Source organism: Aotus nancymaae, unplaced genomic scaffold, assembly GCF_030222135.1.
Source record: "Aotus nancymaae isolate 86718 unplaced genomic scaffold, 86718_ANA_hifiasm-v0.15.2.pri h1tg000016l, whole genome shotgun sequence".
In the NCBI taxonomy this organism is placed as follows: Eukaryota; Metazoa; Chordata; class Mammalia; order Primates; family Aotidae; genus Aotus; species Aotus nancymaae.
The window spans coordinates 34990412-35013630 of NW_026988428.1; the positions used below are offsets into that span (position 1 = coordinate 34990412).

At 40.1% G+C, this 23219-nt stretch overlaps 1 protein-coding gene across 3 annotated transcripts in view; it reads right to left on the reverse strand.

The window, feature by feature from the left end:
• TFCP2 (transcription factor CP2) overlaps nucleotides 1–23219 on the reverse strand; it is a 58623-nt gene that overhangs the window by 1960 nt on the left and 33444 nt on the right. For 2 of the 3 annotated variants that reach the window (XM_012450217.3, XM_012450216.3), the window contains exons 2-14: nucleotides 22080–22231; nucleotides 21433–21509; nucleotides 20111–20216; nucleotides 15411–15517; nucleotides 13631–13783; nucleotides 11740–11850; nucleotides 10947–11035; nucleotides 8275–8323; nucleotides 7786–7879; nucleotides 6317–6407; nucleotides 3734–3858; nucleotides 2848–2990; nucleotides 678–729 (exon numbers count right to left, since the gene is read on the reverse strand). In XM_012450217.3, coding sequence (XP_012305640.1) covers nucleotides 678–729; nucleotides 2848–2990; nucleotides 3734–3858; nucleotides 6317–6407; nucleotides 7786–7879; nucleotides 8275–8323; nucleotides 10947–11035; nucleotides 11740–11850; nucleotides 13631–13783; nucleotides 15411–15517; nucleotides 20111–20216; nucleotides 21433–21509; nucleotides 22080–22231 — 1349 coding nt within the window. Of the gene's footprint in view, nucleotides 1–671; nucleotides 730–2847; nucleotides 2991–3733; nucleotides 3859–6316; nucleotides 6408–7785; nucleotides 7880–8274; nucleotides 8324–10946; nucleotides 11036–11739; nucleotides 11851–13630; nucleotides 13784–15410; nucleotides 15518–20110; nucleotides 20217–21432; nucleotides 21510–22079; nucleotides 22232–23219 lie in introns of all 3 variants that reach the window. The other variant, XM_012450215.3, reaches the window with a different exon arrangement.

Below are 23219 nucleotides of genomic sequence, written 5' to 3' on the forward strand. Positions count from 1 at the left end.
AAGATGGAGAGAATGGCAAAAAGCTGGGCTGGGCGCAGGGGCTCACACCTGTAATCTCAGCACTTTGGGAGGCCGAGGTGGGTGGACAGTTTGAGGTCAGGAGTTCGAGACAAGACTGGCCAACATGGGGAAACCCCATCTCTACCAAAAATACAAAAATTAGCCAGACATGGTTGTGCATGCCTATAATCCCAGCTACTCAGGAGGCTGAGGCAGGAGAATCACTTGAACTCAGGAGGCAGAGGTTGCAGTGAGCTGAGATCGTGCCACTGCACCCTAGCCTGGACAACAGATCGAGATTCTGTCTCAAAAAAAAGCTGACTTACACAAAGGAACAATCTCTAATAATGTCACTTTCTTTATTAAAATAAAGAAAAAAAACACCTCAATTTCCTCAACTGTAATGGAAGATGGAAGAGAATGGCAAAAAGCTGGGCTGGGCGCAGGGACTCACACCTGTAATCCCAGCACTTTGGGAGGCCGAGGTGGGTGGATCGCTTGAGGTCAGGAGTTCGAGATGAGCCTGGCCAACGTGGTGAAACCCCATCTCTACCAAAAATACAAAAATTATGGTTGATACTTTCCCCATCTCTCCTCAAAGAAGTAAAGAATGTACTTTACCTAGTAGTAGTAAAGCTGTTAAACTGCTTAGAGAAAGGTGTTTATCTTACCATTACCTTTCATTGTGTCCAGAATAAAACATGCTTCTTCCTGAAAGTTCTGTATCATCTGAAAAAATCAAGAAAACTTGTGATTATTTAAATGGAAAAGAACCCCTTTATATTCCTGTGTCTCTAAGGACTACCCCACATCCAGAGGGATTTAGATGGGAGGCTTTACAGGCCACAAATAGTGTATTTCTTGAATAGCTATAGAGTCATTAAAGTTTCTTCCTCCCAATTTTCAAAAGCCTGCTTCGCAAACTTTTTCCCCCCTCCCATTTGGTTTTTAAATATTAAAAAGCTAAGCAGATTAGAACAGTTATCTTAAAGCTAGGTATGCATTTCCCTGGGTTAACCCCAAGACTCTCCAAGGAGCACACAGACACTAATGCGTGCATACAGGAGAACTAACTTCTGTGACTTCAACAACCATATGTGCTCTTTCCTAAAACTTCTTTAATTTTCCTTCCCCACTTTCCCTTCTCAAACTCCCTTCTCCCATTTTATAAGATAAAGGCATAAGTTTCACGCTCCCAGAATCCTAACAAGGTGCTCTGGCCCACGATGTAAAAGCTTCAGGTGCCAAAGTGGAGTGACAAAGGTGAACTCTAATAACTGGGCAACAAATTCTTTTATGAGCCACATGGTTTCTAACTCTTTCCTTTCACCAGAATTATGGAGTAGCCGAATCACAAATTGTCATATGATAGAGGATTCAAAATGATTTTTTGATATCACTATGTAATTTTTGGTATATAACTGTGAAGTTTAAAATAATCTACTGACATTGTCATTACAAAACTCTATCCATTCCTATCAATTTATGTGAGTCAAGTCCCACAGCATTTATATCTAGAGGAAAAAAACAGAATAAAATCGATGCTAAAATCCTATGTCATTGTAGCAATCAATAGGCAGTATTCATCTACAAAGGAAATAATTACGTGCAAGGGTACAGGTAGGGAATGAAACAATTTCATCCAACTCATTCTTAGATATACCTGTAATAATTTTTTTCTTTTCTTTTCTCAGCTCACCACAACCTCTGCCTCTGCCTCCACCTCCACCTCCTGGGTTCAAGCGACTCTCCTGCCTCAGCCTCCCAAGTAGCTGGGATTACAGGTATGTGCCACTATGCCTGGCTGATTTTGTATTTTTAGTAGAGATGAGGTTTCTCCATGTTGGTCAGGCTGGTCTGGAACTCCCAACCTCAGGTGATCTGCCTGCCTCAACCTCCCAAAGTGCTGGGATTACAGGCATGAGCCACCACGCCTGGGCTTCTTAATGTTTAATAATTACTTATTAAAACATGTAGCATATTTACATTATTTTAATCAAATGTAAATTATGATAATTCCATTCATAATAATTTTTAAATTTTTATTTAAAAACTTTGTTTCAAACAAAGATAGTAGGACAATAAAAGATGTTTGTGCATGAAAATATGTTACAGTAGGCTGGCGCAATCCTGTAATCCCAGCACTTTGGGAGGCTGAGGTGGGTGGCTCACGAAGTCAAGAGATAGAGACCATTCTCGGTTAAACCACATCTCTACTAAAAATACAAAAATTAGCTGGGAGTGAAGGTGTGTACCTATAGTCCCAGTTACTCAGGAGGCTGAGGCAGGAGAATCAATTGAACCCTGGAGGTGGAGGTTGCTATGAGCTGAGATCGTGCCACTGCACTTCAGCCTGGAGACAGAGTGAGAGCTCCATCTCAAAAAAATAAAAATAAAAGTTACAGTAAGATGGCCAGCCACAGTGGCTCACACCTGTAATCCCAGCACTTTGGGAGGCCAAGGCAGGCGGATCACCTGAGGCCAGGGGTTCAAGACCAGCTTGGCCAACATGGCAAAACCCTATATCTACTAAAAATATGAAAATTAGCCGTATGTGGTGGCACACGCCTGTAATTCTGCTATTCGGGAGGCTGAGGCAGAAGAATCACTTGAACCCAGGAGGTAGAGGCTGCAGTGAGCTGAGACTGGGCCACTGCATTCTGGCCTAGGCAACAGAGAAAGACTCTGTTCCAAAAAAACAATTTTTTTTTAGGAGGAAAGCAAGCAAAAAAGTATGAAACCCTCTGATCTAGAAAACGGAACACTCTGCCCCAGGAGAACTGCTCTTGCTCCGTGTGCTGACAAATTAATCATCATCTGGTAATTCAACTGTACTGAAAAATCTACCTCATCACTGATGAGCACATGAATTCCTGTTGGCCCCTGCTTGTAAATCTGGCTGATCTGGCAAGGGGAAATGCTGAAAAGCTGAGCGATTTTTTCTGTCAATTCAACAGCTGTCAGTTCTTCTAGATAGATAGCATGGTAAACTGCAAAAGGGAGAGAGCGACAGCAGTCAGTACAAAGTTTGTCTGCTCTTACAGGTAACTTGATCACTAGGAATGCCCACTTCTCTGAAGGACTCAGAAATCAGACTGCCTAAGTTCAAATTCTGGCTCAACCACTTGCAGCTGTGTGACCTAGGGCAAGTTATTTACCCCTAGGCCTCATTTTTCTCACATAAATACTGGTGATAACAATAAAATCCTCTGCAAAGAGGAGATATTAGTTGTAAATATTAAAGCATGTAAAAAGTGTTAGAAATAGCGCCTGGCTGGGCATGGTGGTTCACATCTATAATCCCAGCAATTTGGGAGGCTGAGGCAGGGAGATCGCTTGAGCCCAGGAGTTCAAAACCAGCCTGGGCAACATAGGGAGATCCCATCTCTACAATAAATAAAACAACTAGGCAGACATGGGACGCGCACCTGTAGTTCTAGCTACTTAGGAGGCTGAGGGGAGAGAATCATTGGAGCCCCGGTGGTCAGACGGCTGCAATGAATCATGATTGCACCACTGTACTTCAGCCTGGGTAACTGAGTGAGACTCTGTCCCAAAAAAAAAAAAAAAGAATAGCACCTGCCATATAGTAGGAGCGCAAATAAATGCTAGTGATTACTGTTACTTCTTGCAGACAGCGAACCTACTGTCTGATAGTTTCCCATCACAGATGCCCATAAGTTATCTCTTCACCTTTGTTCATATCTGTCCTGGTCTGTCCAGAACAACCTACCGAAGAAAGTACCATTTGAGTCTCCATCCTCATGCTTCTGTTGCTGTTGCTGCTGCTGTTGCTGCTGCTCCCTCACCTGCAGTGATTCCTGACAAACATAAATGGTTAACCTTGGACGCACCATCCTAAGGGGAGGAAAAAGGCTAATTAGTCTTACATTCTTTATGGTAAGCACAATAAAAAGAAGGGAGAAACTGTTTCTACATTAATAGTACAGAGCAGATGAAAAGTAGAAGCTCATTGGCCAAATGCAATTAATTCACTATGTTTTATTAGTTCCCCAGTGGTAGGGCTTTTTTCCTTAAGTGGAGTTAGTTCCAATACGAGGCATCATATAAACCTCTGAACTTGTGGCTTTTCCTGAAGACTCAGATCTAGCAATCTTAAGCCCACATTCTCACATGAAAACAATCAGCTGTTCTCCTTACATGACGCATATACTCTTCACTATACCCCAGTTTTGACTGCCATTCATTTACATTACCTGTACGTCCTCTGCAGTCATTTGAGTTTGTGACTTATGGTGTAAAAGTTAGAAATAGTCATGATATATAAGCCACTGTCTTATGGGTCAGGTTCAAGATATATTTTTTACTCAAAAATGCCAAAACAGTAAACTAGATCATCTTATTTTTCTCATTACCTTCTCCTAACTAGCCTAAGTGCTTTTTCTGTTCTTAGAGAAAGGTATTCAACTACCTCTTGATCTGATCATCTTACTCTTTCTTATTTCTAAACACCCTTTAGATAATATGCTTAAAAGAATGAAAGATCAATTATTTTTCCCCAAGTCATCAACCCCTACTTTCACTTCTTTCCTTAAAATTTTCCAAGATTCACCAGGTGCGGTGGCTCACGCCTGTAATCCCAGCACTTTGGGAGGCTGAGGTGGGTGGATCACCTGAGGTTGGGAGTTCAAGATCAGCCTGACCAACATGGTGAAACCCCATCTCTACTAAAAATACAAAACTAGCCGGGCATGGTGGCGCATGCCTGTAATCCCAGCTACTTGGGAGGCTGAGGCAGGGGAATCGCTTGAACCCAGGAAGCGGAGGTTGCGGTGAGCCGAGATCGCACCATTGCACTCCAGCCCAGGCAACGAGAGCAAAACTCTATCTCAAAAAAAAAAAAAAATTTTCCAAGATTCAACACCCCTTATCATGTAGACAAAAACAAATATGACTGGGTACAGTGGCTCACACCTGTAATCCCAGCACTTTAGAAGGCCAAGTTGGAAGGATTGCTTGACTTCAGGAGTTTGAGACCAGCCAGGGCAACATGGCAAAACCCCACATCTACAAAAAGTACAAAATTAGGTGGGCATGGTGGTGCACACCTGTAGTCCCAGCTGCTCAGGGAGCTAAGGCAGGAGGATTGCTTGCGCCCAGGAAATCGAGGCTGCAGTGAGCCATGATCACACTACAGCACTCCAGCCTGGGTGACAGAGCAAGACTCTGTCTCAAGAAAAAAACCCCAAAACCAAACCAAACCAAAAATAAATACTGCGCAATCTGTTTTTCTGTTTAGTCATTGATTTGGTTCTGCTGCCATTGACCTAAATGCCTTCTTCATCAATGTTACTACTACCTATTTAAAATGGTAACTCCCAGAAAAGTTCACAAACTGCTGTGTATTTTAACAATTGCAGGCAGACACTCGATTCCTACCCACACTTAAGAATGAGCACTTCTCCAGTTAAAACCAACTTGGGACCTTTGCACCTGTTGTTCCTTCTGCCTAGAACAATCTCCCTTCCTATGACTCCAGAGCTACATCCTTCTCAGAACTCAGCTTAAATATCCCTCCTTGGAGAGGTGCTTCCTGACCACATTCTGGGCACTCTATAGCCCACAACCTTGTTTTTTGCTCATTTGTTTTGTTTTCCTTCAAAGCTCTTATCACTATCCATAATACTTACTTATCTCACTCCCCATTAGAAAGTAAACTCCCTAACAACTGGCACCCTGTTTTGCTCACCAATAAATTAATATTCCCAGAGCCTACAATAGTACCTGGCTCATGAAAAGGATGATGAATTTTCTTTCTTTTTTTTTTTTTTTTGAGACGGAGTTTCGCTCTTGTTACCCAGGCTGGAGTGCAATGGCGCGATCTCGGCTCACCGCAACCTCCGCCTCCTGGGTTCAAGCAATTCTCCTGCCTCAGCCTCCCGAGTAGCTGGGACTACAGGTGTGCACCACCATGCCCGGCTAATTTTTATATTTTTAGTAGAGACAGGGTTTCACCATGTTGACCAGGATGGTCTCGATCTCTTGACCTCGTGATCCACCCGTCTCGGCCTCCCAAAGTGCTGGGATTATAGGCGTGAGCCACCGCGCCCGGCCAGGATGATGAATTTTCATTGCAAAATTCATTCACCTGGAAATGAAAAATGGAATATCATGGGAAATTCCCTGGACAAAGTGTAAGAAAATATTTTTTAAAATCTTTATTTGGTACATAACTGACATTTAAAAAAAATGTTTTGAGAAGGTGTATTTAGCTGTGTAGAGTATTGTGAAGAATTCCTGAATCGAAATCCATTTGGAATCCAACCTCATTGATATTTTAACACTAATTACATACCGGCCTTTTAATGCATTAAAAAGTCTGATTCCATCTGCAGGGCCACAGATTTGGATCACATCATCTCTAGTTAATTTCAGTAAATCTGCCCCTGGAAAAAATATAAGAAAATGGATGATAAAGGCAAATATTCTCTTTGTTAATGACTATTAAAATGGGCTCTATTATAAGGACACCTCATTACCAGAATGTTACAATCCACAATTTTCTTCACGGCATATAAGGCCCTTCATGACCTGACCTCTACCTCCTCTCCCATCTCAATTCCCCTCAATTAACTTCCCCACTTAACCCTATGCTTTCATCATACTGATGATGTCTAATGAGCAAGTTGTTCTTTCTGCCTGAAATATCCTTCCATTATCCAGGCTGGGTGCAACATGCCTGTAGTCTCAGCTGCTCGAGAAGCTGAGGTAGGAGGATTGTTAGAGGCCAATCAATTGGCAGGAGTTCAAGACTGGCCTGGGCAACATAGCAAGACCCCATCTCTTAAAAAAAAAAAAAAGAGAAATCCTGTGCTGGGCATGGTGGCTCACGCCTGTAATCCCAGCACTGTGGGATGCCAAGGCAGGCACATCACTTGAGGTCAGGAGTTCAAGACCAGCCTGGCCAACATGGTGAAACTCTATCTCTAATAAAAATACATAAATTAGCTGGAGTTGGTGGCAGGCATCTATAACCTCAGCTACTTGGGAGGCTAAGGCAGGAGAATCACTTGAACGTGGGAGGCGGAGGTTACAGTGAGCTGAGATTGTGCAACTGCACCCCAGCGTGGGTGACAGAGAGAGACTCCATCTTTAAAAAAAAAAAGTGCTAAATAAAAGTGGATTGTGTAAATGAAATAAATTATAGTGATATCAAGGGGAAGATTTCAGACTACTTGCTAAAATACTCTATGAAATATACATTTTAAAAAGTGTTGTAGGCTGGTGCAGTGGCTCACACCTGTAATTCCAGCACTTTGGGAGGCGAAGGTGGGCAGATCACCTGAGGTCAGGAGTTCAAGAACAGCCTAGCCAGCATGATGAAACCCTGCCTCTATCAACAAAGTACAATAATCAGCCAGGTATGGTGGCACATGCCTGTAGTCCCAGCTACTGGGGAGGCTGAGGTGGGAGAATCACTTGAACCCAGGAGGTGGAGGTTGCAGTGAGCCGAGATGGCACTACTGCACTCCAGCCTTAGCAACAAAGGGATACCCTGCCTCAGAAAAAAAAAAAAAAAAGTGTTGTATGAAATAAATTAAATTGAATTTAAACTAAGGGATATTTGTTTTTAAGTATTTCACAGCACAGCTGCAGCTACTGAGAAAGTCTTAAGGGTTCTATGAAATTCATTTCATCAGAGAAATGCAGTGAGATCTCTCATACACATATATACACACACAACTCTCCCATGGACATCAGGAGGCCCTAGAATGCAAAGGAAAATTTCATGCTGGGGAAAACAAAAGAAAAAGAAAATTTAACCTGAGAAGTTTGTGAAAAGTCTTGTGAATGTAGAAAAACGATTTCGATGCAACCACTGCTGAGCTTCCTGAGGTGTGGTTGTTGGTAAGAGGTTCTGAAAGGGAGAGACCATTTTTTAGGTAATCAAATAGATCTGTCTGTTACCCCATTAGGTAACACATAGCCAAACACACCCACATACCCCCATTCTCAGACCTAGTTTGTGCAAGTTGTTTTCTCTTTCTCTAACCATGCAAGATGCTCAAGGAGTTCTAGACTCCTTTTCTTCCCCACTAGACTGTAAGCTCCTCAGATGGAAGGGTCCTGTATTACTTGTTTCATATCTTTAGTCCCTAGCACAGTATCTGGTTCATAGTCAAAATTCAATAAATGTTTGTTTAATGAATGAATGAATAATATTCCCTAAAAGTTGGGCATTTCTACCGAATTGGACAGTCTTCAAAGTATTACTAGACAGTGCAAGTAACTAACATTCAACTTTAGACTTACATCTGTGACTGGAGGGGGTGGCTCTGGCTGGTGGTTTGGTGAACCATTTCTAAAGAAACATTTAAAATGAAAGGATGAGTCCATGACACATGCTGGGGCTCATTATTTCATTCCTTATCTTTACAATAAATCTTAAGCTAGAGATTAAAAAAAAGTCTGTGCTCTCTCATAAAACATTCTTATTCTTTGACCCAATACTTTAATTTTCTATTAGTTTAACCTAAAGATTTTATGGGGAGGGGGATAAATTATGTCATTAGCAACATTTTTTATTATTGAGGAAATTGAAGAAAATATCAAAGTTTCAATAAGTTGGGACTGATGAGATAAATTATGGCATAAAAAATATTTAACTGGTGGGCACAGTGGCTCACGCCTGTAATCCCAGCACTTTGGGAGGCCGAGGCGGGCGGATCATGAGGTCAGGAGAGTGAGACAATCCTGGCCAACATGGTAAAACCCCATCTCTACTAAAAATACAAAAATTAGCCGGTGTGGTGGCACACACCTGTAGTCCCAACTATTAGGGAGGCTGAGGCAGGAGAATCACTTGAACCCGGGAGGTGGAGGTTGCAGTGAGCTGAGATAACGCTACAGCACTCCAGCCTGGTGACAGAGCAAGACTCAAAAAAAAAAAAAAAAAAAAAAAAAAAGAAATTTAACCATAAATTTACTAAGGTGAAAAACTGTGAAAGAATGATTGTTAAGAAAAAAATTTTTAAATAAAATGAAAAATATCAGGATAAAGAAGTTTATCAGTACAATACTACTGTAGGAAATACATAAATATGCACACATACACAAGAAAAATATTGGAAGAAAATTTATGTAATGCAACATGATCACACGTTTAGAATAAAAAATAATTATTTTTAAAGCAGCTTCAAAAATTAGTGCTGTCTAATTTGTGATCCAAGAATTATCTCCACACTCTCAGTCAGTTTTTCTCTCTTTCTTTCTTTTTGAGGTGGAGTTTCGCTCTTGTCGCTCAGGCTGGAGTGCGGTGGCACGATCTCGGCTCACTGCAACCTCTGCCTTCTGGTTTCAAGCGATTCTCTTGCCTCAGCCTCCCGAGTAGCTGGGATTAGAGCTGCCCACCACCATGCCTGGCTAATTTTTGTATCTTTAGTACAAACAGGGTTTCACCATGTTGGCCAGGCTGGTCTCAAACTCCTGACATTGTGATCCTCTTGCCTCAGCCTCCCAAAGTGTTGGGATTACAGGCATGAGCCACTGTGCCCAGCCTCAGTTTTTCTTTATACGTTCGTTGTCTATGAATTGTCCCTCTTCCCTAATGCCTACTTTTTTTTTTTGAGACGGAATCTTGCCCTGTCACCAGGCTGGAATGCAATGGAGTGATCTTGGCTCAATGCAAGCTCCGCTTCCGGGTGTTCAAGTGATTCCCCTGCCTCAGCCTTCCAAGTAACTGGGACTACAGGTGCGAAACACCATGCCCGGCTAATTTTTTTTTAATTTTAGTAGAGACAAGGTTTCACCATGTTGGCCAAGATGGTCTCTATCTCTTGACCTCGTGATCCACCCGCCTTGGCCTCCCAAAGTGCTGGGATTACAAGCGTGAGCCACTGTGCCCGGCCACGCCTACTTTTATGGAATAAAAAGTTTAATCTAGTATGAAGTACATAACAAAGAGAAGAGAAAAAGTTTTAAACACAACTCTTAAACCCTATCTAATATTCAGAATTACCTATAAGTAGCATGTATCATCCATGTGGATGTTAAAATATTTTTTTCTTTCAAAAAAAGATCTTTTTCCTTTTTTAGCCTTAGCTGCAAAATTCAAATTTGGTATTCAAACTTAGTAATTAACTTATCTTAGGGCCCTAGTTATATGTATTCCTTCTACAACTAATACCTACTTTTATTCTTGTTACGTTTTGAATATTTAAGCTACCTTAATTAAATCCTTTAAAAAGTAGGTCAGACATAAAGCCTGAATAAATCCTAAAACACAGCATTGCAACCAAACAATATGTTCACACATTTGGTAGCCTAACTAGTTCAAGTTTCAATATGGTTATGTGGAATATATGTTAAATGCTAGGACTATAATACAGCTACTTTTTAAAATTGGAGTAGGCGTCTGTACCAACTTTCAATTATCTCTTATGGTAAAAGATAATAAGGCAAGATTAAATGTATCCCATAGATAATTCCAAAACTTCATTTTAGCCATCATCTTCAAACTTATTTCCCCAATTATCAAAGATTCATAATAATTCGGTGTTAGAAGTATTTCTAACAAGTAACAAAACAAATTTTAGTATTTGTACAATTGTTTCCAGTTCCCAAAGACCACTCTCTGATGCAAGTATGTTCAGGAAGTGAAATAACCACAGATGTACAGTAATAGGGAGAAGCAAAAAACCCAGATCGTCAGTTCCTGAACCACTAAAAATTGACCATAAATGCTACTTTCTGGTGGGGGAAAAAAGAAAAGGAGGAGGGAGAGGGGAGAACACAAGGAGAAGAAAGGACTATATAAAACTCTTTCCGTCTCTTTTGAAGTTAATCCAAATCTCAATGAATAAAGAAATCCATCAAAGACAGACCAAATAGACGTGCTTATTGATTTAAAAAGATCTTGTTTATGAACAGGTAATGAAAGAATATATATTTTGGACAAATAAGCCAATTTTATTTCCCAGACTTACCCTTCCCCAAGAGAAAAACTGCTATGGGAACTGTTGAAACCAGGTGATGGGGAATTATTGACATACGTGATCTCAGGCCATGGAGAACACTAAAAACAAAGGATAAGTTAGATAATGAATAAGCACATTTGACCCTATTGCTCCTTGAATAGCACATCTTGATTAGTAAAGCTTAATTCCTCAGAGACCCTCATAAGCAATAGAGAACATTGCTTCTCTTTCCGCTATCTTGGAGCCTGTGGAGGCCTTCTGGGAACAGGACTTCTAAAAGGAAATACGTCTAGAAAGCTGTGGTCCTGGGCCATTTTTGCTGGATATAAGCGGGTTTTCCAGAACCAAAGGCAGCACACAGCTCTTCTTAAAATTGAAAGTGGTTTATTTCCAAGATGAAACTGAATTATATTTGGGCAAGAGATGTGCTTATGTAGACAAAGCAAAGAACACCACAGTGACTCCTGGCGGCAAACCAAACAAAAACAGAGTAATCTGGGAAAAGATAACTTGGACACTCAGAAACAGTTGGCATTGTTCATGCCAAATTCTAAACAAATCTTCCTGCTAAAGCTACTGGACACAGAATCCATGTGATACTGTGTCCATAAGGATTTAAACTAATGAAAAGTAAATAAAAGTAGATTTGTGCTCTTGTTTTTTTAAAAACAAAAACAATACCAAAACAGAGTGTGAGAGAATATTGCTTAGAAGTAAATTTTGACCAGTTTGGAAGTAATGAATTTTTCCTTTTAGATTAAAAATTATGAACTGAAACTGTCATCAAGAGAAATCTTGTTACCTCTGTGAGTATGGTTGTCTCATAGGAAGGTTGATATTTCTCCTTTTCATGAGGTGTTCGTTTCTCCATTTTCTCTCTGTCCGTTTTTTGCTTTCTGTCTGCTCCTTTGGGCTGAAATGAGAAATATTTTGTTTTAAACTCAGGTAATCACCTTTTAAGCCAACAATATTACTTTTAAAAACTTAAATATTCACATATGAAACAAAATTGTATGTGCAGGGATGTAAAGGTAAGAAATATCACTTTAAGTTTGAAAATAGGAAATTTACATGTTTGATAGAGTTGAAAAGAATCAGATCTATAGCTACTGACATGGAAAGATGTCTAAAGCACACAGTTCACTAAAAAAAACCAAGTCTCAAAACAATTCAAATAGTATAATCCCACTTATGTGTCAAAGAAAATATATATGTAGCTATGTATGCGTGTGTATAAAAGCACAGAAGGGAACTAGAAGAGCTGGGTGTGGTGGCTCACTCCTGTAACTATTGCACTTTGGGAGTCCAAGGCAGGTGGATTGCCTGAGGTCAGGAGTTCAAGACTAGCCTGGCCAACGTGGCAAAACCCTGTCTCTACTAAAAATACAAAAAATTAGCTGAGCATGGTGGCACATGCCTATAGTCCCAGCTACTGGGGAGGCTATGGCACGAGAATTGCTTGAATTTACGAGGCAAAGGTTGCAGTGAGCTGAGATTGTGCCACTGCACCCAACATGGGCAACAGAGTGAAATTCTTTCTCAAAAAAAAAAAGAAGAGGAACTAGAAGAACACATACAAAATTATGACAGTGGTTTCCCTCTGGGAAGAGGTTGTAAGGGGGTTTGGCGTAAGAGTAGTAAAGAGAGAATTTCAGCGTTGTTCTGAATACTTCTGTATTATTCAATTTCTTACAATGAGAACAAATTAAAATTTTTTTTTAGATAGAGTCTTGCTCTGTCACCCAGGCTAGACTGCAGTGGTGCAATCTCGGCTCACTGCAACCTCCACCTCCCAGGTTCAAGTGATTATCCTGCCTCAGCCTCCCAAGTATCTGGGATTACAGGTGTGTGTCACCATGCCCAGTTAATTTTTTGTATTTTTAGTAGAGAGGGGGTTTCACCGTGTTAGCCAGGATGGTCCTGATCGCCTGACCTCATGATCTGCCCACCTCAGCCTCCCAAAGTGCTGGGATTACAGGTGTGAGCCACCGCGCCAGGCCCAAGAACATACTTATCCCTGTGATAAAAATAAATAGGACCCTGGTTGGGGTACAGTGGCTAATATCTATGATCCCAGCACTTTGGGAGGCTGAGGCAGGCAGATCACTTAAGCCTGGGAGTTCAAGACCAGCTTGGGCAACATGGCAAGACCCTCCTCTCTACAAAAAAATAGAAAAATTAGCCCAGTGTGGTGGCACATGCCTGTAGTCCCACTGACTAGGGAAGCTGAGGCAGGAGAATCGATTGAACCCAGAAGGTTGAGGCTGCAGTGAGTTGTGATTGCGCCACTGCACTACAGCCTGGGTGACAGACTGAGACCCAGTCTCAAAAATAAATAAATAAATAAGACCAAATAAGAAAAGATCAAGTATGAATGTAACCAAAAATAGTCAATTTTTGTAAGCTTTACAAGAGCTTGTAACTTCAACAGGCTTTAAGAGCTTTCAATGAGAACCCATGTTCTTGTCTCTAGCCTTCTTTTCCAAGTTCCTATTATCCCATGACCATCTCCATGTAAATTTCTTTACCAGGCATCTTGGTTATTATTTCAATGACTCTAGCTTAGACATTTTTTCATTTTTTGTTTCCAAAAAAAAAAAAAAGACAATTTGCCTTTCTGACATTGTAGCTAATATTAACATAGAATGATACGGGTAAAAGAATCCAAGGGCTAGCACATTGCTCAGGAATACCTTGAAAACTTTGATCTGGCAGCTGGCCGAGTGTAAGTGCTCAGTATATTCCCCATTTTCATTCTCCTTGAAGGTATCAATTTGCACTCGGAATGGCACCCCCTTTTCTCCACCATGTTTCCTCATAGTGAACTCTGTGCTAATACAGTGCACCTGAAAAGAATACAACATCGAGGTTTCAGTATGGCTAGCTAGCCAAACCAGATGGTGGTATTTTTCTTTTTTAAGCAACTATTAACAGCAAAACCTTTACTAGGCATTACGAACATCTAAAAAAACCACTTTTCCTCCTTTTGATCTTGAAAAACTTACAATCTCATAGAGGAAATACAAAAACTTGAAGGATTTACAAATGCAAACGAAATAAATGTACAGATCTAATACTAACAAAAGCTACTGTGAGGAACTAAATTCATTAACTGCTTCAAAGAACACAGAGTTAGCAAAAGAGAAATGATTTCTGTGAGTTAAAGTTTCCTCAATTTTAAGGAAGATCTTAGAAAGAGGAGTCACTACCCAGTCTGGGAACATAGTAAATATGAATGTTCACAGCAATAGTGGAGAAAGAGGTTTGCTTGGCTACTACATAAAGTCTAAGATTGATGAATTTTTTTTTTTTTTTTTGAGACAAAGTTTTGTTGTTGGCGCCCAAGCTGGAGTGCAATGGTGCAATCTCGGCTCACTGCAACCTCTGCTTCCCAGGTTCAAACGATTCTCCTGCCTCAGCCTCTCAAGTAGCTGGGATTACAGGTACACACCACCATACCCGGCTAAGTTTGGCATTTTTAGTAGAGACGGGGTTTCGCCATGTTGGCCAGGCTGGTCTTGAACTCCTGACCTCAGGTGATCTGTCCCCCTTAGCCTCCCAAAGTGCTGGGATTACTGGTGTTAGCCACCAGGCTCCGCCTGATGAATCTTAATAGTAGAATCTTGTCTGATTGACTACTCCACAATATTATAGTTGAAAGTCTTAAAATCATATATATAAAGTGTTTCCTTAACACAGTGACTATCTCTTGTGAAGTACTCAATAAACTACTGGTTATTATCATTATTACAAATAAGGATTTTCAAAGACTCTACCCAAAGAATATATTCAGATATGCAAATCAAATTTTAAGCATAAAGATGTTCAAAATAACATTACAGATAATAGTAAAAAATCAGGCCAATCAAGGCCAGGTGTGGTGGCTCACACCTATAATCCCAGCACTTTGGGAGGTTAAGGTGGGTGGATCACCTGAGGTCAGGAGTTTAAGACCAGCCTGGCCAGCATGGCAAAACCCTACCTCTAACAAAAATACAAAAATTAGTTGGGCATGGTGGCATGTGCCTGTAGTCTCAGCTACTGGTGAGGCTGAGGCAAGAGAATCACCCGAACCTGGGAGGTGGAGGTTGCAGTGAGCCAAGATTGTGCCACTGAACTCCAGACTGGGCAACAGGGCAAGACCCTGTCTCAAAAAAAAAAAAAAAAAAAAAAAAAAAAAAATAGGCCAATCTAAATGCCAAATAATTGTTAGGTAAATTATGGTACAACCAAGGAATGAAGTATTATGCAGCCTTTACCAAGCAATTTTGGGAGACATAAATAAATAAATTGGGGTATTAGAAGAGCAATTCAGAAACTCTTCAATGTTCTCAGGCACAGGTTAAGGAGCCTGGGCTTGATAGTCAGTCTAGAACCCTGTAAAGATTTCAAAGTTAACGTTTTATCCTTTAAGAAATAAACTGGTAGTAAGAGATGCTCTTCAAAACTGGAACCCTATCTGCAATACCTTACCTGAATAAACACAGATGTCCTCTTTGCAGGGTCCCACAGGAACTCCACTGTATTTAGTTGAGTTGGATTAGCCCGAGGATCGATTATACCCACAGACATTGGGATATCTGAGAAACAAAACGGTAATAATTGAACAATTCTGAGGGCTATTCAGTTTTAAATAAGAAAGCACTGATTCTTATATTACTCATCCCTAGCTACTAAGATTTTTGTATATCACATCCTACATTTCTTTGCTTTTCTTCTTAGATGAAGTCTCGCTCTGTTGCCCAGGCTGGAGTGCAGTGGCACCAGCTCGGCTCACTGCAACCGCCTCTGGGTTCAAGCGATTCTCCTGCTTCTGCCTCCTGAGTAGCTGGGATTATAGGCATGTGCCACCAAGCCAGGATAAATTTTTTGTATTTTTAGTAAAGATGAGGTTCGCCATGTTGGCCAGGCTGCTCTCGAACTCCTGACCTCAGGTTATCCGCCCAGCTTGGTGTCCCAAAGTGCTGGGATTATAGGCATGAGCCACCACACCCAGCCCACACCTTAAATTTCTTTTTTGCCAGTGAAAAAGATTTGATTAGAGTAAAACTGACTTAATTACTTTCCTTCTGAGTGCTTTTCTTCCTCTTCAAAAAGTTTTTAACATATGTCAATTAAAGAAATTATTTGGCCGGGCGTGGTGGCTCACGCCTGTAATCAGAGGCCAAGGCAGGTGAATCACGAGGCCAGGAGTTCAAGACCAGCCTGGCCAGCATGGTGAAACCCTGTCTCTAATAAAAATACAAAAATTAACGTGTGGTGGCGCATGCCTGTAATCCCAGCTACCCCCAGGAGGCTGAGGCAGGAGAATTGCTTCAGCTTAGAAGGCAGAGGTTGCAGTGAGCTGAGATCGCAACACCACACGCCACCCTGGACAACAAAAGCAAGGTTCCATCTCAAATAAATAAATAAATATATAAATAAATAAATAATTTATTTATTTATTTTTTGGCCTGACATGATGGCTCACACTGAGGTGGGTGGATCACATGAGATCAGGAGTTTAAGACCAGCCTGGCCAACATGGCAAAACCCCATCTCTACTAAAAAATACAAAAATTAGCCGGGCATGATAGCAGTCGCCTGTAATTCCAGCTACTCAGGAGGCTGAGGCAGGGAGAACTGCTTGAACCTGAAAGGCAGAGGTTGCAGTGAGCCGAGACTGTGCCACTGCACTCCAGCCTGGGTGACAGAGCAAGACTCTGTCTCAAAAAAAATTATTGTTAAATTGACAAATAGTAACTGTACATATTTATGGGCTATACAGTCATGTTTCAATACATATAATGCATAGTGATCAGATCAGGGTAATCAGCATATTCACTGTCTCAAATATCTATCATTTCTTTGTGTTGGGAATGTTCAGTATCCTCCTTCTAGTTTAAAATACGGCAAGTTAGGGCCGGGCGTGGTGGCTCAAGCCTGTAATCCCAGCACTTTGGGAGGCCGAGGCGGGTGGATCACGAGGTCAAGAGATCGAGACCATCCCGGTCAACGTGGTGAAACCCCGTCTCTACTAAAAATACAAAAAATTAGCTGGGCATGGTGGCGCGTGCCTGTAATCCCAGCTACTCAGGAAGCTGAGGCAGGAGAATTGCCTGAACCCAGAAAGCGGAGGTTGCGGTGAGCCGAGATCGCGCCATTGCACTCCAGCCTGGGTAACAAGAGCGAAACTCCCGTCTCAAAAAAAAAAAAAAAAAAAAACGGCAAGTTAAAGGCAGTTTCCTTTTAATTTGCCAAAATCCTATTTAAGATGGATTAAGTCTACACTATCATGAAAACTGTAATTTATAATCTGTTTCAACTATAGTTTTAAAATTAGTGTTACTGCCAAAAGCACATTAAGAGCATTGCTATTGAAGGGGTGCTGCAGAGTGTCTTTATAAAGGTAGAAAGGATTATATCACGGATGAAAGTGGAAAAATTTTAACACAAAGATTGATGCAGGCCAGGCATGGTGACTCACACCTGTAATCCCAGCACTTTGAGGCTGAGGGGTGTGGATCATTTGAGGTCAGATGTTCAAGACCAACCTGGCCAACACGGTGAAATCCCATCTCTACTAAAAATATAAAAATTAGCCAGGCATAATGCTGGGCGCCTATAATCCCAGCTACTCGGGAAGCTGAGACACAAGAATCACTTGAACCCAAAAGACAGAGGATGCAGTGAGCCGAGATCACGCCATTGCACTGCAGCCTGGGTGACAGAGCGAGACTCTGTCTCAAAAAAGAAAAAAAATAATTGATGCTGACTTATCAAGTCATCAAGTAATCCTGTAACAGAGTGACAAATCTTTACTTAAAACGGAAGCAAGATTTAACAGGCTTGGGTAGAACTTTGCTTTCTATTCCACACAGCAGATATTCAAATAGCATTCTGTGACTTCTATTAATGATCAAACTGGGGAGCTAAGGCCAGGTGATATGCATTATTGTAACTGTGATATAACAATACTACTGTTTTGGTATCAATGATTCAAACAATAAAGCATCAAGTGGGTCCCACTCCACAATATTAGTTGTGTTAAATGCATCTTAAGGTCAATTCGTCATACAGATATCAAGATCATTGCATGAGAACCAATGGTTTCTCAGGTAAAAGTAGTAGCAGTTAATTTTTTTTTAACAACTATGTTTACCAATAGGAAATTTTAACCAATTAGAAATCAGAGATGCAGATACCAAGAAAAGTGACTGCATGTGTGTTTGTGAAGATCTTTCCTTTATACCCTATGACTTAGGAAAAACAAATTCTACTCTGTGTGGCAACATGGGAAGACAAAATTTAACTGTAAACCAAGAGACTAGTTTCTTCTAATACCAGAACTCTCACTTTAGGTAAAACATACTACGAATCTGGTTCTCAGGCACTAGTAAAAAAATGAAGGAACTCTCAGCATGTTGGGGAAAAAAAATCTGCCCCTTTTTACAAATGCAAAACAAAGTATCAGATCCTGAATAGCCAAAACAATCTCGAAAAAGAACAAAGTTGGAGGTCTCATGCTTCACAACTTCAAAACTTACTATAAAGCTACACTTAGCAAAATAGTGAGGTATAGGCATAAAGACACGTTAACAAATGGAACAGAATAGAGTATCTAGAAATAAGTCTTCAAATATATGGTCAAATGAATTTTGACAAGGGTGCCAAGACCATTCAATGGGGGAAAGAATGGTCTTTTCAACAAATGGTATTGAGAAAACTGGGTATCCCCATGCAAAAGAATGAAGTTGGGCCCTTACCTTGTACCACATACAAACATGAACTCAAAATAGATCTGTGACCTGAATATAAGACCTAAAACTATAAAACTCTTAGAAGAAAACATGAGAAAAGTTTCCTAACACTGAATTTGACAATGATTTCTTGGATGTGGCACCAAAAGCACAGGCAATTTAAAAATTGGATAAATCGGACCACCTCAAAATGTCAAACTTTAATGCATCAAAGGATAGTATTAACATAGTGAAAAAGCAACCCACAGAATAAGAGAACATATTTGCATGTGATATATCTGCTATGGGGTTAATATCCAGAATATGTGAAGAATTCCTTCAACTCAATAACTAAAAAACAAACAATCAATTCAAAAATGGGAAAAAGATTTGAATAGACATTTTTCAAATATATATATATACATAAATGGCCAATAAGCACATGCAAAGATGCTCAACATCACTAATCATCAGAGAAATGCAAATTAAAACCACAATGAGATACTTCACAACCATTAGGATAGATATTATCAAAAAATAGAAAGCAACAAGTGTTGGCAAGCCTGAAGAAACTGGAATTTCAGTACTGCTGGTAGAAATGTAAAATGTGTAGTCACTGTGGAAAACAATATAGTGGTTTCTAAAAAAAATTGAAGATAGAATTACCATATGATCCAGCAATTCCATTTCTGGATATGTATCCAGCAGAATTAAAAGCAGAGACTCAAACACGTATTTGTACATCCATGTTGATAGCAGCGTTATTCACAATAGACAAAAAGTGGAATCAAATTAAGTGTGTATCATGGGATGAATGGATAAACAAAATGTGGTATATACACACAATGGAATATTATTCAGCCTTACATGGGAAGGAAATTCTAATGTATGTTACTCCATGAACCTTGAAAACATTATGCTAAGTGAAAAGTGCCAGTCAAAAGGACAAATACTGTATGATTTCATTTATGCAGTACTTAGTAGTCCAATTCATAGAGACAGAAAGAAGAATAGTGGTTACCAGGGGCTGTGAAGAAGGGAGGATGAGGAGTTACTGTTTAACAGGTACAGTCTTCTAGTTTTACAATGAAAAAAGTTCTGAAGATGGATGGTAGTAATGGTTACATAATAATGTGAATGTACTCAATGTTACAGAACTATCCACTTAAAAATGGTTAAAATGATAACTTTTATGCAATGTATATTTTACCACAACTTAAAAAACAAAACAAAATCAACCTACAGTTCCTATGGCACTGAAGTGTTTACACTTCCAACTTCAATTTTGATATCATTTTAACTTGTATTACTTAATTTTTTATGCTTAGTAAATAATTTCAAGGTTTATACTAATTGAGCCTCTTAAGCATATGAATCAAGGTAAATGTCAAGAAAACCAACTCTCAGCACATAGTGAAAGGCACTTCCTAGGCAATAGATTCTCTTTTAACTCACCTATGTCAAGAATTCTGTCTCCAGGTCGGTTCCACCTCCAGCCCTCTAGCTGCTGATGCTCAGTGTACTGTAGCCTTCTGTCATGGAACACCACTCGGAATATACTCTAAAAGGATACAACAAAATCAGATAACAGGACCTCTTGAAAATCAGTGCTGACAAAGGAAAACTAGCAGGACTCACTGCTAGCTGGTTTCTAAACACAATCTAAAATGATTTTTCTTAAGATCTGTTTCACTCTAAAACCTATACCATACCAAGTACTATTTCAGGATAAATTTTATAATTTCTCAGATATAATCTTTTCTTTTTTTTGACATGGAGTTTTGCTCTTGTTGCCCAGGCTGGAGTGCAATGGCACAATCCTGGCTCACCGCAACCTCCGCCTACCAGATTCAAGCGATTCTCCTGCCTCAGCCTCCCGAGTGGCTGGGATTACAGACATGCACCATAGCACCCAGCTAATTTTGTATTTTTAGTAGAGATGGGGTTTCTCCATACCTCAGGTGATCCGCTGTCTCGGCCTCCCAAAGTGCTGGGATTACAGGTGTGAGCCACCACGCCTGGCCAATTTCTCAGGCATCTTTGTAGTTAACTGGTACCATATTTAAAACTTGGCTTAAATTTCAGTCCTATGGTAACTAGGCACAAAGGACTCCTGTCTGAAGCATTTCTGCATGTCTCTTCTGTCACACCATGGCCTATCTGGCTTAGCTTTTCAGATGTGTATGAAAAACTCACCAAGTTCCCTGCTTGCTAACCCACCATACAACCTATAAATACTGAGGGTAGGTAAGGCCTGTTTCCATCAACTTTCCTTTTGTTACTCCTACTCTGTAGAAGTGCCTGTTAATTCCTCCCACCACCTTTTGACAAAACTCCTCTGTCTCAGTTGTGCTGTGAATTATCAAAATCCTGTCAGTCTAGACTAAGAGAACTGCTCTTCATCAACAGTAGCTTCTGTTTTCCTTGCTATAAGACCAAGTATCCAAAAAAAACACTGAGGCTTCTCTAAAGACCTCAAGGAAGTTACTTTACTCCACCCAGAAGAACTTCACTGAGCCAGTGGATTACCCTGGACAGGGCATGGTGAGCGTTCTATTTCTGCAACTCTAGAAAATTCATGTGAATAGGGGAGCTTACTTACTCTGACCCCAAAGAAATAACACATCTGTTTACCATTATACCAACAAATGATTGTAGGCAAGGGATATCATCAAGCCCTTTATGGAAGCAAAAGAACATTAACAAAAAAATAAAATTTAAAATCCCAAAAGGATTAGTAAAAAATATTGTACAGAAGAATGATTTATTCATTTTACCTTCACCAATTTGCCATTAATTTCTGGAAGTTCTCCAAGTTTCCTATTGTCTAACATTCGAATTTCGTAAGACTGTCCTAGAAGAAAAAGTAATTATATATTATATTCATCACAAATTAACTTTGCTAGATTCAGAAAGAATAGAATTCAGTTAGTTGAATATACAAGAGTATAATAATATTATTAGTATTAGTAACAACAACCAGAAACCTTTACTAGATGCTCAGCACTGTGCTAAGTATTTTCACACATTATTTCATTTAACTAATATACCTTTCTAAGGTATTATCAATCCCATTTTACAGACAAAGAAATTGAAACTTAAAAGAGTTTTAGCAACTTGTCCAAGGCCACACAATTGGTAAATAATAGAGCCAGGTAGAGTAATACTTTTCAGACAGTAACCAATGGGAGTATCTAGGGAACACAATTAGGAAGGGGAAGCTGGGAACTAAAGATGGGCGGCTAAGCAAAAGGAGCTAGTAACAGATATCAAATATGACATGAGAACTCAAATCTCTGAAATAAGACTTCTAGTTTGATAGCCATACTAGAAAGATCTAAATTTTTACATATAAGCATACCTAATAAAACATCATAAATCCAGTAGGCCTGTAATAGCACTAACGAATGAGGAAGCGTCTAACCTTGATTGAGATATGTTAGAGTTTCATCATGGAGTTTCACTGCTGGAGAGGTGGCAGCACAAAGCACATATTGAAAAGGTAGGATTTTATTCTCATTATCAGGAGGCAAACTTGACTCTTCTTGCTTAAAAATGGGCAATGCGAGGACATCACTAAAACAGAACAAATGTCTCACATTAATACCTGACAATGGTGCAAAGGCAGATTTATTGTTGAATAATTTAACTGCAATATGCTTTGGAAAGCAATAAACATCACTCACCTTAGTGGAGTTTCATCCCAACCATTCCATTTAGATTACCTGCTGTGATATCCCCCTGACCACAATAGTGTGGGTGAGGACAGATATTCACTGCTAAAACCACTAAGTGTTAAAGAGAGTGTTTCTAGGAATCACAGGCAGGGGTTCCTAAAGGGACCCTGGAAATTATAAACAGAGTTCCAAAATGTATAAATCTAGGACACTCAGTAATGTATTTGTTCTCAGAAAGGCAACAACTATGCTATCTATATAACCACATCAGCTGATTTACTATAAGGACTAAAATAATTTCTACAACTCCTTAGAAGCCACATAAAAACAACAAACTAATGACGAGTATATATTTCAAGGTCATCTTACATTCTGCGGAATAACAACTAATATTGAGATGTTCCTATAAGCCATTTCCTATAAGAAAAAGCTTCTTGTATCTATCAGTTTATCTAAACTTACAAACCACAGACACATATCCATCCTTTGTCAGTGGCAATGTACAATGACATAAACACTTTAGGAAAAGGTTTGGCAGTTTTTTATAAAAATTAAACATGCACTGGGTGTGGTGGCTCATGCCTGTAATTCCAGCACTTTGGGAGGCGGGCAGATCACCTGAGGTCAGGAGTTCGAGACCAGCCTGACCAACATGGAGAAACCCATCTCTACTAAAAATGCAAAATTAGCCGGGAATGGTGGCGCACACCTGTAATCCCAGGTACTTGGGGGCTGAGGCAGGAGAACTGCTTGAACCCGGTAAGCAGAAGTTGTGGTGAGCCAAGATGCGCCATTGTACTCCAGCCTGGGCAGCAAAAGCAAAACTGTCTCAAAAAAATAAAGAAATAGGCTGGGCATGGTGGCTCACACCTGTAATCCCAGCATTT